This window comes from Lachnellula hyalina, assembly GCF_007821495.1.
Source record: "Lachnellula hyalina strain CBS 185.66 chromosome Unknown contig00058, whole genome shotgun sequence".
Taxonomy (NCBI): Eukaryota; Fungi; Ascomycota; class Leotiomycetes; order Helotiales; family Lachnaceae; genus Lachnellula; species Lachnellula hyalina.
This window is the reverse complement of record NW_022157172.1, coordinates 53,229-71,736: the sequence shown is the minus strand read 5'-3', so window position 1 is coordinate 71,736 and position 18,508 is coordinate 53,229. Positions and strand designations below refer to the sequence as shown.

At 47.9% G+C, this 18,508-nt stretch overlaps 3 protein-coding genes across 3 annotated transcripts; 1 reads left to right on the top strand and 2 right to left on the bottom strand.

Annotated features, from left to right (window-relative positions):
• Window positions 1-1,018: 1,018 nt before the first annotated feature.
• On the top strand, window positions 1,019-5,253 carry hrr1 (Helicase required for RNAi-mediated heterochromatin assembly; the record flags this gene model as incomplete). Its single annotated transcript, XM_031150009.1, has 4 exons — window positions 1,019-1,396; window positions 1,455-1,816; window positions 1,873-4,435; window positions 4,672-5,253. The coding sequence occupies 4 exons, from the start codon at window positions 1,019-1,021 to the stop codon at window positions 5,251-5,253; spliced, it is 3,885 nt and encodes a 1,294-aa protein (XP_031005716.1).
• Window positions 5,254-6,701: 1,448 nt separating this feature from the next.
• Window positions 6,702-8,579, bottom strand: gsfB_0 (O-methyltransferase; the record flags this gene model as incomplete). The annotated part of the gene is made up of 4 exons (XM_031150008.1): window positions 6,702-7,496; window positions 7,650-7,873; window positions 7,929-7,974; window positions 8,028-8,579. 4 exons carry the CDS (start codon window positions 8,577-8,579, stop codon window positions 6,702-6,704), a joined length of 1,617 nt encoding a protein of 538 aa, XP_031005715.1.
• Window positions 8,580-11,097: 2,518 nt separating this feature from the next.
• tdiE_5 (putative methyltransferase) lies at window positions 11,098-12,570 on the bottom strand (the record flags this gene model as incomplete). Its single annotated transcript, XM_031150007.1, has 2 exons — window positions 11,098-11,534; window positions 12,039-12,570. 2 exons carry the CDS (start codon window positions 12,568-12,570, stop codon window positions 11,098-11,100), a joined length of 969 nt encoding a protein of 322 aa, XP_031005723.1.
• Between the last annotated feature and the right edge of the window lie 5,938 nt (window positions 12,571-18,508).

Here is an 18,508-nt window from a genome sequence, read left to right as displayed (position 1 = left end):
CTGCATGGGCTTGAGCTGCGTTTTGTGGTATTAGGTGGGTATCCTCCATTGGCTTAACTCTTCAGCCGATTCCTATGGCAACAGATCTGCGTCCGAGTCTCTTTGGAGGCGGGAGTCGCAGCATTCCCAGAGGATATGGGCTCATACATCGCGGCCAACCAGTTGTGCAGCGAAACCCTAGCGAAAAGGAGCACATGAGATAGGACCTTTCGGAAGCGTTTGGTATGTGATGAGAGAGGCAATTAGGTAGTTGAGTGTTGCACAAAATTCTTGCCATTGCTGATTGTCTTTGCGCTTCAATGGACCATGAGCTCATGGGGGAAGAATCTCCAACGATTTGGGCCGATAGTTTGCCCATGTTATCCCTTTTGGTGTTGATGCCGTGCTTGTTCTTTGTCGTGCTTGCAATTGCCCAGTTCCCGTCAGCGTGTTTGGTGAACTTTTGTTGACAAACTTATGACCTTTGTAGACGAAGATAGTGTAAAATCATAGCTCTGGTCAAATTGGTGTTTGTTTGCTGTGCTTGATATATTTGTTACCTTGTGTTTGGGAGGGAAGCCCTCCAAGTACAGTAATCGGGGTCGTTGTTATATTTTCCTGAACTTTCGCCGTTCAACTCCCGACCTCCCGACCTCTTTCAGTCGCTCCTTCTTCTAAGCAAGCTTGCATAAACAAACATCAGGCCTTGAAGAAAGGGTCAATGCGGTCAACGCGGAAGTGGCCCGTTCTGTCATCTTCATCTTTAATATCGTTGTTTGCTTGATATATTTTTCAGCATCCATTCTTGCTTTCCCAGGGAAAGGGCACAATACTTTGAGAAGCGTATACTTTTGCCACTCTGGACCGCCTCACAAAATCTCTCCCAGCACTGGCACAATACTGACTAGGTAATTGTGGATCGAAGCTCAGCTGCTATTCACCTCTGCAAGCAAAGCACTGTTTTCCCACTTGCCAACCTTGTAACTCCTTCAACAGCTCCAACCATTGTGTCTGCATCCCACCATCCTCCTCCTCAAAGATGGTGTACGTCCATTCAGGCCCGGGCTTCGAGGCCCTGCGGGCTCACATCAACAAAGACCACTTAGCTAGCGAGCACACAGAAGAATGGCGCAACCTCCAAGAAATACCCACGGCCTCCGAGATCTGGTCAGCGGATTCGTCAAGAGAGACGCACCCTGTGGAGGAGAAGTGGAACGATTACATGGGAAAACCTAGCTACGAAATCGCGCTGCCGCATAACATCATTGAAGGCCCTTGGCCATCAAAAGTTGCTTATTTGGGAGCTCATTATCAGATCCTTCGTGAGGACGTAGTCGCCCCGCTCCGGCACTCGGTGACCTCAGTCCAAGATCGCCCAAATATGATGGACGACGATGACACTCACATTTATACGCATGTAAGCTCGAAGACCAAGGAGCTCTGCCGTCTCAGAAAGAATGCTAATCATCTTTCAGGTAACTATTAAGGGCATGAAGCTCAGCCCCGTAGGCCCAGCGTTCCGTGTCGAGTTCTCCACCGAAAGGGCTGGCAAGCAGATTAGATGGGAACAATCAAAGCGATTGATGCAAGGCACTCTTGTTGCCATATCTTCACACAAAGACTCGTTCCGTACTTCATGCAAAGTTGCAGTAATTGCTGCTCGACCTCTAGTGGGAGGTGTAGACCAGAACCCCCCTCAAGTCGACATCTTTTGGGGTGATAATAATGATGCGGTGTTTGATCCTGATGAACACTACATCATGGTTGAAGCTCGGACAGGTTATTTCGAAGCTTCACGCCATATGCTCATCGCGATCCAGAAGTTGATGACTGAGAGGTAATTCATTCCTGCACTGGTGCTTTTACTATAGGAGATGATGCTAAAGGTGACAGTTTTACACTTGCAAAGCATATTGTCGACCTTGATTCCAACGTTAATGCGCCGACATACGTCGAAGACCATTCGATCTATGACCTATCATCCCTCCTCCCTCCCGAAAAGGCCATGGAAATCATCGAAGGCGGAATTACACTAGGAGATCGTCTCCAAAATGTGGACATCCTCGAGGCGTTCCCAAGGATCCCCGAATCAGGAATGGATCCTTCTCAACTCCTGGCTTTTAAAAGCATGATGAATAAGAAGGTCGCTATCGTTCAAGGTCCTCCTGGTACAGGCAAGACATTCGTCTCCGTATCAGCATTAAAAGTCATGCTTGCTAATCTGCAGCCGGACGAACCTCCTATAATTGTCGCCGCTCAGACAAACCATGCTTTGGATCAACTACTTAACCATGTTCTAGACTTTGAACCTAACATCTTACGACTTGGTGGAAGATGTGATAAGGGAAACACAGCAGTCCTTGAACGAACTCTCTACCAGCTGAAGCATAGTGATCATAAGGTTCCTAACATGTTCCAAGGCTTGAAGGATGCTCAAAAGTTCGTCGCATCCAATGTGGATGCAATTGCAGAGATCCTTGGTCCACTTCTCACCTCCAAGTTGGTTACTGCCGAGATGCTTCTTGGTGCTGGTGTGATCCGACAAGAACACTACGATTCCTTGAACGATGGTGATTGGACCGGTGATGGGGACGTTTCTGACGGACTTGAGGGCTGGCTCCGAGAAGACCAAATATATCCTATCCTCAGAACCCCACAAAATGATTCAAGTCTGCCCCTCGAGGAGGGCGAGGTAGAGCAAGAGGTTGTTTTAGCACTAGACCAGGAAGTTCGTGGTGAGCAATTTGACCGTGAAGCCGATAAAGATGGCTTGACAGGGACCTACGTGCCCTTCACCCGAAGTCATACAGGTCGCAACACCGGGATTCTTAACGATGATATCAAGAAACTACTTCGAAATAGGGATCTACAGACGGTGCCTCACAGCAAACGCGGAGACATGTATTGCTATTTTTTGAAACAACTCGACAGAAAGATACGTAAGAAGATGAAGCTGCAACTCGCACAATATAACGACGCTGTAGACAAACTCCGGCTTACGAAGTGGTCTTTAAACGCTCATTTTATCCGCCATATGAGGATCAAACTTATCGGTTGCACAACAACTGGTTTATCAAAGTATCGCGGCTTGCTAGCTGCTGTCCAACCAAGAGCCCTTCTGATTGAAGAAGCTGCGGAAACTAAGGAGGGCACGATTATTGCGGGTATGATCGAGACTTTGCAACATTTGATCCTTGTTGGAGACCACCAGCAGCTACAGGCCAACTGTAATGTCAAAGCCTTAGAGGAAGCACCGTATCATATGAACATCTCGATGTTCGAGCGCCTTGTGAGGCACTCCATTGAACATGTTATGCTTAACGAGCAGCGACGCATGGTTCCTAACATTCGACAGCTATTAACGATTGAACCGACACCCTTCTATGAGAACTTGCAGGACCACCGGTCAGTCTTAGATCGCAAAGTTAACCGACCCCTAATTCCTGGAATGGGAGACCGCGATGTGCACTTCTTTAGTCATGACTGGCTAGAGTGTCGCAACCAAGACTCGAGCAGATATAATCCGGATGAGGCCCAAATGATCGCTGGTGCATTTAAGCACCTGATTCTTAACGGGACTGAAGCTTCTAATATTACTGTCTTGACGTTCTATAATGGTCAGCGAAAGCGAATCGTCCAAGAGCTAAAGAACACCCCAGGCCTTAAGCACGTCACGTACTTTAACGTCTTTACAGTGGACTCCTTCCAGGGGGAGGAAAACGATGTTATTCTCCTTTCGCTCGTTCGAAGTAATGACCACCTTAGTATTGGCTTTCTTGATAACAAAAACCGGCTTGTTGTGGCACTATCACGAGCTCGTCGAGGACTTTATATATTTGGTAATGCCCTCACTTTAACAGCTGCTGAGAGCAATGAACTTGGTATTGGTCGAGATCCCCTTTGGGACCCCTTACTTCAGCATCTGAAGCGTCAACGCCAATTCAAGTTTGGTGCCGGATTTCCTATCACTTGTGTTAGACATGGGAAGACAATAGAGATTGTAGAACCTCAGGATTGGGCCATGAACGCTGGCGGTTGTAATGCTAAATGCGGTGCCATTCTCCCTTGCGGCCACTACTGTCCGTATACATGTCATTCGTTCCCGGAGTCTGAAGTACCATGCCGAGAGGCTTGTCCCTTGCAGCTTGAATGCGGTCATGGTTGCAGTCGGTTTTGTTACGAGGCCTGCACTTGCGAGCAGTGTACTACGCCAATCATCCAAACTGAGCTTGAGGCATGGAATCTTGCGTCGGATCGCCCGCAGAACAATTCCGCATTTCAACAGCCTCTAGTACTTCTAAACAGCGGTCCCGAATACCAAGCCATTATTCCTGGCAGAATACAAACAACTCCTCAGCATCATCCAGGTGTGATCGCATGGAACACGTGGGATGCAGATGCGGCAGATCGCAAATCCAATAAAGAGCGTCGTCTGCGCCTGGAGAGCCAGCTAGACGTCAGCGCATCCACAATTACCTATAGAGAGACCTATATCCCGTAAGTAAGAGTTTGCTCCAATTCCGGGTATTCAAAATGTCTCGGGAGTTGTGAGACGTTTAAATAATCCCGAATTTCAAACATTCTCTTAAGCAAAGCTGACCTTGAGATAGAACCACCATTAACGAACATGGCTACCGCGTAACGAAACCCGAAGATTGTGTCAGAAGCATGGTTACAGCTGATACCGGTAAGACCAACCAATCTCGAACCACGTCTCGACTCAATGCGGCTGCTAAAGTCTTCGAGTTAGGCTTCAAGGGAAAGCCCGTCAACGACAAGTTCTCGCCTCTCATGGATTCCAATTCTTCCAATGGTATAAAGAGAGACTCTATGCGTAAAGGAGCTTCCACAAGCCATGGTGACGCACCCAATCCGAAGAATAGCGCTAAGAAGCCAGAGCCAGTCGTCCAATCATATCGCTCAAGCCCGGGTTTCCCCAATAAACCAAGCAACGCCGTTGTTGGGAAGAAGAAGAACATTACTTCAAATCGTCACTCCTCCGATGATCGATCTAGAATGTCCATCGTCGACATGTCGCCCCTGCCCTCCCCCAAACCGTTTTTCCAGGAAGAAAAGACCAGTTCTATTCGTGTTTCAAAGAGAAAGAAGGCTGAAAATGGCCATGCAAATCGAGTAGATGATAGTATCATTGCTCCAGTAGCAAACCCTCGCCAAGAACCCCTCTTGATCGATTTTGATGAGCCTTCGGTTGAGATTGGCATTAACCAATCTGTAATCCCGCCAAGTTGGAGGATTGGCGGAGCCTGTGATTGATGACAGAGATTTCCTACTTATTACCTTTGCGCCCACTTTGTAACATGCGATCACACGTATATATGGTCCTTCCAGGGTCGCGGTCGTTTTTAGGTTGCGGTACCAAACCTTCTTTTTTGTTGGCTGGCGGGTTGGGGCGGTGGAGGTGAAGTTATGAGCTTGTTGTTGTAGATTGAGTTAGCCAAATTGACATGTATTTGACTTTGGGTGGGCCTACTTACTTATGAAGTGGTGTCAGTAATATCCTGGATTGTCTTAAGAGCTTTGAAATATTGGAGTAGCATACTGCCCGATAATTGCGTTTCCGGCTCTGATAAGCTAGGTAGGCAAAAGCCATCGTTGCTTGTTTTTGGATGCTAATATTGGTGATAAATAGCTCCATGGTCCTATGGTGAGAGGATGGATGTTTAATTGGGTGCTTCGAGTGGTGGTGATAGGACAGCTTAAGGTCTTCCTGGACCCTATCGAAAATCGAATCATCTCTGTCGCGAGTTAGGATGCACTGCAAGAAAGCACAAGAGAGCAAAAGAACATAACTTCAGGTAAGCAAACTTAACATCCCATCTTTGTTTCTGTGCTCTGACCTTGAATAACGGTGTAAAACTGCCCGCCGTTTGTTGTAAACATGGATGTTCCTCCCATTTCTATGTATAGACAACGATAGACATCGACTGACACCATGGCAGCACGCTGAGCTATGTCTAGAAAACCCTTCAAGTCCATAGTCGTTGAAGACTTGTGGCGATTGGCAGCCGCCAATCATACATTCTTCAGCAGCAGGGTACTTGAACTCTCCCAGCTTTTGTTCGGGGAGCGATCAAGGTATGAGCGATTGGAGGGTATTCTAGGCCTTGAACCAACCTGCAAGATGTGGAACAGAGATCCATAATCCAATAGCAGTTTTGCTGCTCCATTCGCGGCGGGGTTTCGTAATGAAAGTGGCTGGTACGCCGTTGCTTCTATGCACCTCCAACGAGAGTTAGCTTGTTATCCTTGCCGGGAGCGAAGAGCACTAAGTACGTACCTGGAAGACCCTTCTCCTACTATGGCTACAACAGAACGTCCTTCCAGTATAGTACGGAACTGGCATCTTGATTCTCGTCCACAGCCCCTAGATCTGTCCTAGGAGGTGGCTTCTTGTTTCGTGGGATGTCTGCGCCTTGCCTTGGTTCCTGCTGTCGAATGGATATGTCGTAGTGCTTCTTCGGCAATCAAGCTGATACTCTGTATAGTTTCTTTGAAGCCCTATGCAATTATGAAGTTCTACCTATCTTACTATCACCACAGGAAGGAGATATCGTATATTAATACAGGGAGGACATGCAGAATGAACCAGGAAGATGCACGACGAGAAGCCATCCATACAGAAAAAGAAAAACCAAATCCTGCCCTAATTTTACCTTACCCCAAGTTCTTCAACATTCCCCGGCAGACACCACAGTCCCAATCTACACTGAGCCACCAAAATCCTCGCCTTCCCAAACAGCCTCCACAACACCCATCCGACACCCCTCCTCCCTCCTAACGCCCACAAACCGGAACCTACTATCAACCAGCCCAAACAACGTCCTGAACCCCGCCTCATCCCGCTCCTTGGCATTCAGCAGCGTCAGCATCACCAAATCCATCGTCCGGATAATCTTCTCGTCCCACAACGTCTCCCAGTCAAAGCCCTCCCTCAACACATGATCGTTAATCACGACCCTCGCGCCCTTCTTCAGCGCCGGGATCAACGCCCGCAGCATCTTCACACTATACTTATCGCTATGATTGTGCAAGATCCAGCGGAACAGGTAGACATCCGCGCCCTTGACAGGCTGCTCGGTAAAGAAATCATGCGCTTGGAACGTCACCCTATCCCTGACATGCGCATCGAGCTCTGCAGGCGCCGGTGCCGAGGCGATCATTTTTGGCAGGTCTTGCACGATGAATCTCATCTCTGGGTTGTGCTTTGCGAGCTCGATGCATACGAAGCCGTGTGAGCCGCCCATGTCGACGATGGTGGCGGTGCGTGGCAGCGCCGCCCATGGGTACATGGAGAGTAGGTGGGAGAGTTCGTAGCCGACGCCGCCGGTTAGAGAGGCCATGGCGCCGCCGAAGCGTTTTGCGCGTGCGGGGGACTGGCTGAAAGTCGCGAACATGGGCTCGATGTCTGCGGTGTTGTTGGCGACGCAGAACCCGGTTCGGGTTGGCTCGTCGGCTGAGGGGTGAGATTTCAGGGCGCTGACTGTTTGGGATGTTGCCTGTGGAGATGTTAATTGGTGAGGGCAAATAGAGCGGGGGTAAGAGGGAAGCTGTTATGTTGGTTTTGAGAGGATGGAGAGATATTGGGTTGATAATATTTTCCTCGAGTATTGCTTGATAGAGGTAAGAGAGGATGAGAGTGTGAGACTTACTGGGAACATGTCCTCTACGCAGAATCCAACCCAATCATCCATGGCTACATCCTCGGCCAGAACCCTACTTGCAGCAGTATGAGCTACAGTATCAGGATCGACCTCCCAAAAGATGCGATTGGTCATAGCATGACGAATAAACCGCCGGACATTGCCCTCGTCCAGTCCCACTTTCTCAGCGATCTGAGCATAAGAAGCAGTTTCACCGACCGGGAAAGATTTAGCTGCAGTATACACGTTAGCTAAACCCAATGACCTGACCAAGAGGAGCGAGCATACCAATGCGGTAATGATAGATACCATGAAGAGAAAGCGAGTTATTATGCTGTAATCAAAGTCAACAAAGCTTAATGGCAAATCATGATGAGGAAAACTTACACCCCAAGCCAACCATCTAACTCCTTCTTTCGGTCCCGTTACAAGGTCTCCCAACTCCTTCGTAGCCCTAACGACCTCCTCCCGCGCAGCCTTGATCTCATCCGGCAATTTGGGAAAGTCCAACGGGCCATCAATATCAAAGCTCGGAGCCGGCGCACCACTCTCCCTGATATACCGATCTAACTTCTCCGTTTCCCTGGTAATAACCGCCGCCAATTGCACCAAGCTGTTCGTCGTTGGCTTTGCCATAGATCTTCTGCCCGCTGTTTCGGTCTCAAGCTTCCCCACGATCGGCTTCGCATTACCTGCTTGGTTCGTTGTTTTTATCTCAGGCCCATTCGTCATCGGCTTCGCAGCAAGTGTTCTGTCCGCAGCTTCAGGTCCCGTTCGCTTTGCAGTAGATCTCTCGCTCGCAGTATCGTTCCCGGGATCTTTTGGCAGCGAGGCTGTCAAGTTGCGACTCGCTCTCTTGCTGAAGACATCGCTAGGCGCAAAAGGCATGCTCCATGATCCTATACTGAGGCGGTTGCCCGAGCGCTTGATCCTCGCCATTGCTCTTTCTCTGTCTGATACTTGTAGTAAGGGGAGATGATTTTCGATTTTCGATATTCGTTATCGTCTTTATTTCGTGCTACCGGCGCATCAAACGTGCAAGTTGAAAGGTGTTTTCTTGGTTGTTGATAGATGTGATATCTATTGTTGTTATTGTCACATTGGAGACCTATTCACAGTAGAAGTTTTGTCGAATCTCGATCTATGGAAGGCTTCCAATTGAATTGCTTATTCCCAACGGTCTGGTCTCCGGATTTCTGTATTTACTTTTCCTGCTGGGATCCGAAACAGAGAAGTCCGTGTGATCCGGGGTTGTTCTTGGTGTCAATCGCTGCTAGTATCCGTCTGTAGTTCCACGAAAGTGGAATTGTACTGTGTAAGTGAAGAAATTAATACTAGATGAATGAGAGATATCTAGAGAAATAGGAATATCAAAGAAGGGAAGCTCGTGGTCTCGATAGTCGATCAGATGGAAGATGCTGACCTCGGCGATCAAAGGCAAAATAGATTCAGAGCTGCAGGCTAGGGTAGCCTGATAGCCTGGGGGTCGGTGCCGCTAAGCACGGATCAGGATCAGGGTCAGGGTATAGCAGGACAGTGCTTGAAGATTGCGGTGTTGGTTTTCAGCATCGATCAGATTTGGTACGGAGCACTTGCCTGAAGAAAACAAATAGAACGCTAAGGTATGTTATTCTGGTCCTTATTCCCTGAGCGGGATATCGAATGATCTGGAGAGGGGGAGAATTTGTGTACTTGGGTACTCATGCTGCGTACTTCACAGTCAAATACCCAAATACTGTGCCGCAGGATAGATAACTAGGTGGGTAGGCAGCTATGCAGGATCGGATCGGATCCCAGAGCTTGCTTGCAAGCATGCTTAACACGTTTTCCTGCCCTGCCTGCACTTCAAGCATACACAGCGTGCTACAGGCTTCATGCAGGCAGTAAGCCTTCTGTAACCCTTCTAGAAAGCCAACTGTCCTGCAGTATTCCGTTGACTTTGGAAGAAGGGAAGGCCTCGGATTGAACAATATAGGCGCTTAAATGCGCCCCTGTCCACTTGGACCATCACGCTCTGAATCGATACCGACGCTCCGTTTCCACGACACCACTCGGCCAGGATGATACAAAATACAGATATATAAGTACTGTACCGACATGTACGAGTAGTATTTACTAACCTACCTAGGTACCTACCTACCTACCAGCACTTACTCGTCCACCTTGGGTGGAATGTACCATAAAGTCACATCATGGCATGCGTCCACAGCTCCGTAGAATTACTTCGCATTCCGTTCCGTACACCACACCATACAAATACTCCAAGCGACGCAAATCAGTCTGGAGGAGTCCTGCTTCGTACGGAGTACTCCGTCCGTGTCACCCCGCCTTTCTCAGTGACAGCGGCACGGTACGTATTTGAACTAGCAGTAGCGCTAGCACTAGCTTCCCGTTTCCCGTCCGCTAATACAGGACAGGCTGTACCGGACCGGTTAGCTAGCAGTGACAGCGGGGCAGGGCAGATCAGGTCACTTTCTTATAGAAGGGACAATTTGTGAAATAGAAGCCTTGAAAACGCGTACAAGTAGATGGGAAAAATAATACATAAATCGGCATGCAATGCAATGCATCACTCACTACTATATAAGAAGCTCAACTAAGAAAAAAGAACCCAGGTCCTCGGCTTGTGTACCATGTGATAGATTGCATTGGAAAATGTCTCGGATGAGGATGTACTCCGTATGTGATAGCTCTCTTGGAGGGGTAAATCATACTCCATATCAAGAAGCCCGCCCCCGCGCCACTTAAACTAAGCCAGTTTTTTTGACCGAGTAAGTGTCTCGTTTGATATTTCTTTGCATGCATACTTACTTTTACAAGTAAGTTCGTAAATAAGAGTACAGTAATCTATTATACAAAAACGAAAATACGACAGAGCTATCGCAGACACGTACACGCGACGGAAAGATACAATACATGTGCTGCGGGGAAATCGGCCGTGCTGCCGCCCAACGCGCATGTTGTCAGATTTTTCCTGTGCCGGTCTCGGAGGATGGTGAGGGGAGGTGTTGCGGGTAAGAAACCGGCAGGTTCTGTCTTTTTCTCTCTCTCTCTGTGAAGAACGGTTTTTGATCCCGTGCTTCGGGATTGGGAATGCGGTGTTAAGAGGGCATTGAACGGTGTATGCTTGCATTTCTGGAGATTCTGTTTAGGAGCCCCTCCGTTGGCTGACATTGTAACTCGCTCGGACCAGGCATGTTTAAAGTACAGTAGGTATTCTCCCCAATTCTAATTATAGATGTAGATATCTATCTATTGGCCATATAAATTGCTCAGTTGTAATCAACTATCCCCATCTAAGCTCGCTCAAGATGCAAAACATTGAAACCCCCTTCCCAGATAGACTGGAAGACAATATTACCGCACACGTCCATCGTAGAAGCTTCACCGAGCTCCACCATCCAACTACCTATTTCTTAGGTACACCGTTGGTAACGTATCCGTATACATTGCCCATCTATTCAGGTTTCTGTCCACATATAATATGCAAGGGCATATGACTATGCACTGACCCGTCCATATACGCCTTCCGGACCTCCACAAGCCAAACCTCAACCTGCTCCCTGCTCCACCCTAACCCCCTCGTCATGGGCCCCAGCGAAATGGGCTGCAGCCCATCAACCAAGATGGTGCGCCAATACAAGCCGACCATTTTCAGGACTTTGTTTCGGGCCCATGTGCCGATGGGGACGTGGAAGATGCGCGTCGTGACGTTGGTGAAGCCCGCTTCGCGCATCATGTCTGCGAGCAGGAGTGTGGCGTTGAAGTTTACGCCGAGGCGCGCGAGCGCTTCGATGATGTTGGTCCAGAATTCGGTGACTTTGTATGTGGGTGGCATAGACCCATCGTGGCAGTAGGGGTAGTGGTGGATTTCTTGGAGCTCGAACCAACCTCCTGGTTTAAGATGTCTATGTTCTACCCATCAGTTGAAATTTCTGGGCATATCGAGGGTTATTGTACTCAAAGACACGTCTCATAAGTTTGGGCCAGTCTTTGATAGCCATTACTGTATGTCGTGCGTGTACATAATCAAAATAATCCACGGGCCTCAACCCTGCCGACGAATCAGTATGGTAGAAAGCCGAATCGGTCTAGATCTTAGGAGCTCAGCAGTAATCTCAGGAGCCGTGATCCAGTATACTGCGGAACACGAATCATTGGCTCCTGGCATAGCTCTCAGCCCGAAGCTCACGTAGAAAATGTAATTCTTTTGAATGGGAGTCTGGCTTACATGGACTCTCCACATCATCAACCACAAATTGCACATTGGGTGGAACCCATTCGGGTTGAATGGGACTTAAATCCATGCCCAGGACCCTCGCACCAGGATACTGGTCTCCCACTATCAACACATATCAACCTCTGTTCCCATAAGCCACTTAAAAACCAAAGACTTACTCTCAATAGCCCATATTCCAGTTCCGGTGCCCATGTCTAAGATATTCTGCGGATCCGGCCCAATAGGCGCAAAGTGAAGTTTTTGGCATAGGTTCACCATCATAGCATGCTTCATATCCTCCCGATCCTGCTCACTGTCGTCATTGGGAAAGTTGTATACGCCTTCGCGAAATCTATGGTATCTCCGGCCGTTTTCCCAGGCGTAGTTCCTGACGGAGCTTCCGAGAGAGGTACTTGCCGATTGTAGGGAGTCTGTCTCGTAGCCCGATTCGCCAGAGACGGAACGGCCGTCGGAACTCGAGTCAATGTCGATTTCATCTTGCGCTTGTTGTACTGCGGCAACGTTCTCGATGTCTTGTGCAGCTTGTTCTTCGGGCGTAAGTTGATTATAAGGTATTGTTGTGGGGGAGTTGCTTGGATAATTAGACTTGGGAGAATTGGATTTAGGACCTGCTGTAGCGGAAGAGGATGTGTTTTGGGAGGTCGTGGCTACTGATATGGCAGAGTCATTTGGTAACGGTGGAGAAGGCATCGTGCTGTTGTGCCATCAATCGAGGCTTTTGTGCAATCAACCAACCGATGTTGTAGCAGCTGAGGAGTTAAAACTCGATTTCGCACTTGGCATTATCAGTTTTTTGTGTTCGGGGAAATTTGTGTCAATATTTGGAGTACAACTCGGAGAGGGCCTCGTGGTGTGCTTCGGCTTGCTGCTTGCAATCGGGAACCTATCCGTATTCGTCGTATGTGCACTCTGCTTCTGCTATGCGTAGCCGTAAGGACTCATTCCTCTTCATTGAGGTGCAGAAATGGGGTGTCACATCCGGTATATAAAAAGGGAATATGTAAGGTACTCCAAAAAAAGCTACGCAGTGGTAGATGTGGCATAGAAGTCTAGAGATGTGGGGAGTCTATCAGGCGTTCTATTTGTGATTGGTCATCATAAGTATATGCAGGTCTAGGGTAGGGGCGGCTTCCGCACATACCGGGGCTAGACAACTCTCCCGGCCAGGGTTGCTGATGGTTGTTGGACGGCTTCTTCCGGATGTCGTGCTGTGTCCTTTAGCTGCGATTTATTTGACTTTAGGGTTTCTGACATAACGCGGGTAAGTGGGTAATCCAACGGCCTTCGTGCAGATGAAGTTGTAGCTCAAAGAATGGGTAGCTCCAAAAAAATAGGGACAGAAGGCTGGCAGTATTCCAGAGCTCCTGTATGGACGGGGTAGGGTCGGAGGCCGACATGAAAATAAGCAACAAAAAAGCAACAAAAAAGCAACAAAAGTACCGGGATGAAAGGATCTAGATCCCCACATTTGAGCAACCCTTCCGATTGCATCCCGAATCGGGACAACAGATCCCAACAAATAGGATCCATCCCCTCAAAAGAGGCAACCCTTTGATGAGGTGTCCCCATCGAGTCGTCCGGTCCAAGGTCTATGCTCTTCTAAATGGGAAATATGCGATGTGACGAAAAGGAATAGGGATTGTCTGGTTACATGATAATGGGGGTTCAACGCGAGAATCTTCACAGGAGGGGCATTGGGAATAAGGGAACAGTTTGCAAGCAGCGCTCTGATGGAATAGCTTTCCTCATTTCCAGTTCCACGCTATGACTCTCCTAGATTCAATAGGTACTGATCATTGTGGCTGTCCTTTTCTGGTGCCAATTCGGCGACTGAGGATCTTGTTAGCATATTTTAGATGGGAAGTCTAAAAGGCATTATCTTACAGTTCACAGTCTGCGCATCCAAATCGAAAACGCTATAGAAGCGCTTCAAGAATGGAGTACCCAAAGCAATGTAATTCGTTGCAAATTCCGGCATTGGAATCAGGGCCGTTATGCAACGCTTCCCTTCCCAAACCTCAGAGTCGACTTCCATCGTGTACTCCCAAGGACTAATCGTGAAGTCATGCTTTCCAAGCGTGATAGTCAAGTTCTCTAACTCTGCTCTCCGGCCACAATCGATCGATGGAGGCTCTCCCTCTTTGCGCTCCATCCCCAGGTATTTCCACAATAATATGGTATAATCCTCTGGCAGACCAATGGCTGGGAAGTCAGACTCCAAGGTCGCAACATAGCCTTTTAAAGACGCCTTCCCTTCCCCGATGCTAATGGATGTAGCTGGAACAGCCCAGCTTCCCTTCAACCTCGGATATAGGACTGAATCACTAACCACTGGTAGGCTTCTCAGCTTTCCAACGAATAGGTCCTTGTTCACATCCCCAAACAGTATTTCTCCGTGGTCGTTCTCTCCTCTCGGTAGCTTCAACGAGAATCTGTTCCTATCCAAGAGCTTCTGCTCCTTCATATTCTGCAGCGGGTTTAGGAGTCCTAACTGCGAATGATGATTCGAAGGTGCAAGCCCTAATATCCCGTCCCAATTCGGATCGTCCCAATTCCAAAATGGAGGAAACGGCCATCTTGCGATATCATCTGCTGCCCCAAACTGTTGATGTGTGATGTTTATGCCTCCAAGTTGTAGTGTATCTTCGGAAAGTCGGTCAGAAGCTGTGCCTCTAAGATACTCGGCTGTGAATCGTTTAGCGTGGTGGATATGTGTGGAGGAGAGCGCCTCCTTGTATGTGCTGTAGTAGCCGCAGCGGTAGTCGCAAGTCGATGAGGGGACGGTGAGATCGCTGCTTGAGATGGAAATGAGGGCATTGAAGGACTGGGGAGGTGTGCCTATGGATAGAGTTGTGATGTACGCTATTTCATCGATATCCTAGACGCCATTGGATTACTCCACCGAAGAGATTAAAGGGCTTCTTACCCAGACAGGCGTCTCGTTGCTAACTTCACCGACATCAAATAGCGAGGGTTTGCTATATTTAACAACGTTCATGTAATGTTGACCAGCTCCATATCGACTCAGCGGTCCGCATTTTTGCGCATCTTGACACTGGAACCCTCTAGACTTCTTGGGTGTCTTTCCAGAACTCTTGGCGGACTCTTGCTTTGGTTGTTTCAATCTCTGCTTTCTCGTGTCTATAGCTCTCTTCGCGACGTGTACCGGTGCTCTAAAGGTAGCAGCAGATATCTCGAATACGATGGCGGAGCAGGTCAGAATCTCGAGAACCCTCATGGTGGTTTTCGGGTGAGTGAAGGAATGTTGAGTTGGCGTCGAGGTGTTCGAGAAGCAACGTTTACTTCCGATTGAGGAGTGGACAGAGTCATGGTTATATTGACTCCTCCTAGTAAGAGGTGCCCTGGTAGAAGAAGACGCGCCGCCGACACGCATGAAATCCTTCGAAAGATACACTGGCCTAGCCTGGGCGGACACTCGAAAATGTCCAACAGCGCGAGCCGCCAGTGTAAGCGTAAGCGTTAGGGCGGGGTGGGCCTACGTTAGGCGATACCTCTTCACCCGAAACTTGTAAAGCTTTGAAAGAGACTCCATCAGTTCAGTACAACGAAGTCAAAAAGGCGATTCGAGCAGTACGATAAGATATGAAAGGAATGTCATTTAGATCTATATTCCTGCCAGTTTTTGGGTGAAAGGTCCCATCGCGATAAAGATCTCCACATCCATCGATACAATGAGGCTATTAGGCACTAGGAACTTCCCAGTTGGAAGGGCCTTGTCATGGTAGTGAGAAGCTGGTTTCGAGAATGGATTTCTGGAAAGTTGACGAGAGAGTCTATCAAGTACAAGGTACCTAGTCAAGGAAAGTTCCGACAAGTCCAAGATGTGTACCTAGTTACCGATCGTGTTTTTTCTTACTCTTACCTAGAGACTACAAAAGTCAAGTTGTCCGAGTTGAGCTTGCAATTGATTATAGATTAAGCTGTAAGCCATCTCATTATTTGTACTTCACGCGCGCGCATGTATAACAATATAGGAAGAATTGATTTGGAATAGCTTTAAGTATCGCTAAGATTTCTCATTCAATTTTTGGCAAAGTTCTGAGAGCTATGAGGGAATTGCAGCAAGGGGATGGATGTCAACAGCGTGTCTTGTTAGTCGCGAATTCAAGTCAACAAACGCCTCACAGTAAGACAACACTGTAGCATATGAGTTTCCCAAAATTCTCCATGGATGAAACTCTTTTAGAAGACAACATGCCGCCGTCCGGCAGTGCGCAACCCAACAGTGAAAGCATCGCAAAACAATCTCACTCGTCAGCGTACAAAACAAAAGTCTGACGCTTCATCACCCCAACGCGCGTTCATCGACGATCCCACTTCATTCGTGTTCTAGCCTACAAATAATGCTGGGCGTTGCAGCGTTTGTTGTCCGGGTTGCAGCCGTTGAAGCATCCAAAACTTTGGCAACTCCCCGCATTCGAACACTCTACTCTGGGGCACCAGTCTTCTTGCGGTAGGTCCATATGAACGCGCCAGACGTCTAGAGCTTTGTGGCTGACAATTCTTCTAGGGATTTCGGGGACAACAGTAGCTGTGATTGCAAGTGTGACTGTGGTCATCAAGGTGACGGTGTTCAGTGTAGGCATCCCGGAACAAAAGAACGGGGTGAGAGAGAGCTTCATGATTGGGATGGGATTGTTGATTGAGAGTATTGCGGTCGCTGGGATGGTGTTTAGAGATGTTTTTTCTTGTTAGATATGATGTTTGGGGGTGTTGAACTGGTGGGGATTTCTTCCAGTTGAGGGACGATTGGAACTCTTATATCTTCACCTGTCTTCGGCCGTTCCATTATCCCAACACCTTTGAGTAGCTTCTCCCTCTTCATCGATTTTGAAACTCGAGGACCTTGGTGTTAGAGACCTGTCTTTGGGAAGTATTATGTTACATTGTCCTCTTTCAGTATATTTTTACATTTGTTTCAGCTTCCCTTTGAAACTTTCGTGGACATCTGAGAAAAATATGTCTCTGTTGAATTTCTCAACAGACATCGTTGGCAAGTGTTTCCAAGAATTATCTTTGGTCTCCTGTTTCGCTCTATTCATGTCTTGATAGCTTCGATCACTCGAAACTGCTGGTGATATCCTTTCTTTTCTGTGTGCCAATTGCTAACCCTGTGACTCAGGTATTTCCTCTCTCCGAACTTAATAGCCTAGAAGATGAGGCGAAGAGTAGCCAGCATCATCGACCTCCAGAATCCCGGTGCCGTAGACGAACGAGCCGGCGCGCGGAATTTCTCGAACAGAAAGGAAAATAGTATCATACGATCTTACCATTTATTTGCAAAAAAATTTGCAACGGGATCAGAGTATGCTATAAGTTTAATCGCAAGATCCGGTATCATTGTCATCCTTAAGCTGCATGCCGAACTAATAAGCCATGAGCGCTGCTGTTGTCTTCTCACCATCTCCGATAATGATTCAAAGTCCCAGCCAGGCCACCCAATCAATCTAAAATCTGTTCATAACCCGAACTTCCCTATTCAAACTCCAGCATTCCCTCCTCCCCACACTCCAGCATCGTTTTAGTCATTAACTCTCAGGTCGAGCAAGTTGACCCAGTCCCATCCCATTCGCACAACGTCTTGCAATACCCACAAACTCCCTCACTATTCCACACAAAAACACAAATCAGCAATCCATAATTCATTTATTAATTACCTCGCTTCCCGTCCATTTCAGCATACAAGACGATGAAAGGAAAAAGGCACGTAATACGGAGTGTGGAGAAAGCTCACCTAGGATCCCACAGCGAATCTGCCCTATAATCAGCGTTCCATGGCGAAATAGTGCCCACGAGGTAAATGAAGCAGTCTATGCCCGGGCAAGGAATTCCGTCGGGGCTGATACTAGTTGTTGGTACGGCCGCGGAGAGCGAAGTCGAGGTTGCGTCCTCCGGGGTGACTGGGGATGGTGGGGCGGCTGATATGGAGACGATAAGGGGGAGGAGTGCGGCTGTGAGGAAATGAAGATACATTGTTATGGTTCTTCGTAGATTATATATAGTCGTGGGATTTGTATTTGGAAGATGCAATTTTGAGTATAAACAGTGGTTGAAGATGAGGATATGGGCATTGGGGGGGATCTTGGCTTTAAGATGGTATTCTTCATATGTGGCGAGTGGAACCTTTGTTTGGGTAAATATAAAGGCTATATGAGCCACATTATCTTCCCACTATCTATATCCTATTCCAGTCATGGCGATATCGATTTCATATAAAATTAATTTATCTCAAGATAAGCGAGGATGTTCAGGGGTCGTCCACGTGATCGGCTCGAGAAAAGGGGGATGGTTGGGGTGTAAATGGGGGTTGCGCAGTTACTGAAAGAGCAGGATCTACATCTTACAAAGGTCACTCACAAAGAATGAAGATCGATACAGAGATTTCCCTTGATTTTCCATTGTTTTACAAGCTATTAAATAGGTAATCGCACATGATGTGTCAGTAATGGGGGCGACTTTGGTCACTCCTAGTGCTGGAGTCACCGGAATAGCATCCGAAAAGGGGACAATGAGGTCTGGGTTCTGAATATGGAGATAATCGTTCATTGAAAAATCGAAAAAACATTTGGGGGGGGGGGGCGGTCTTCAGTGAGTAGGTAGGATATTA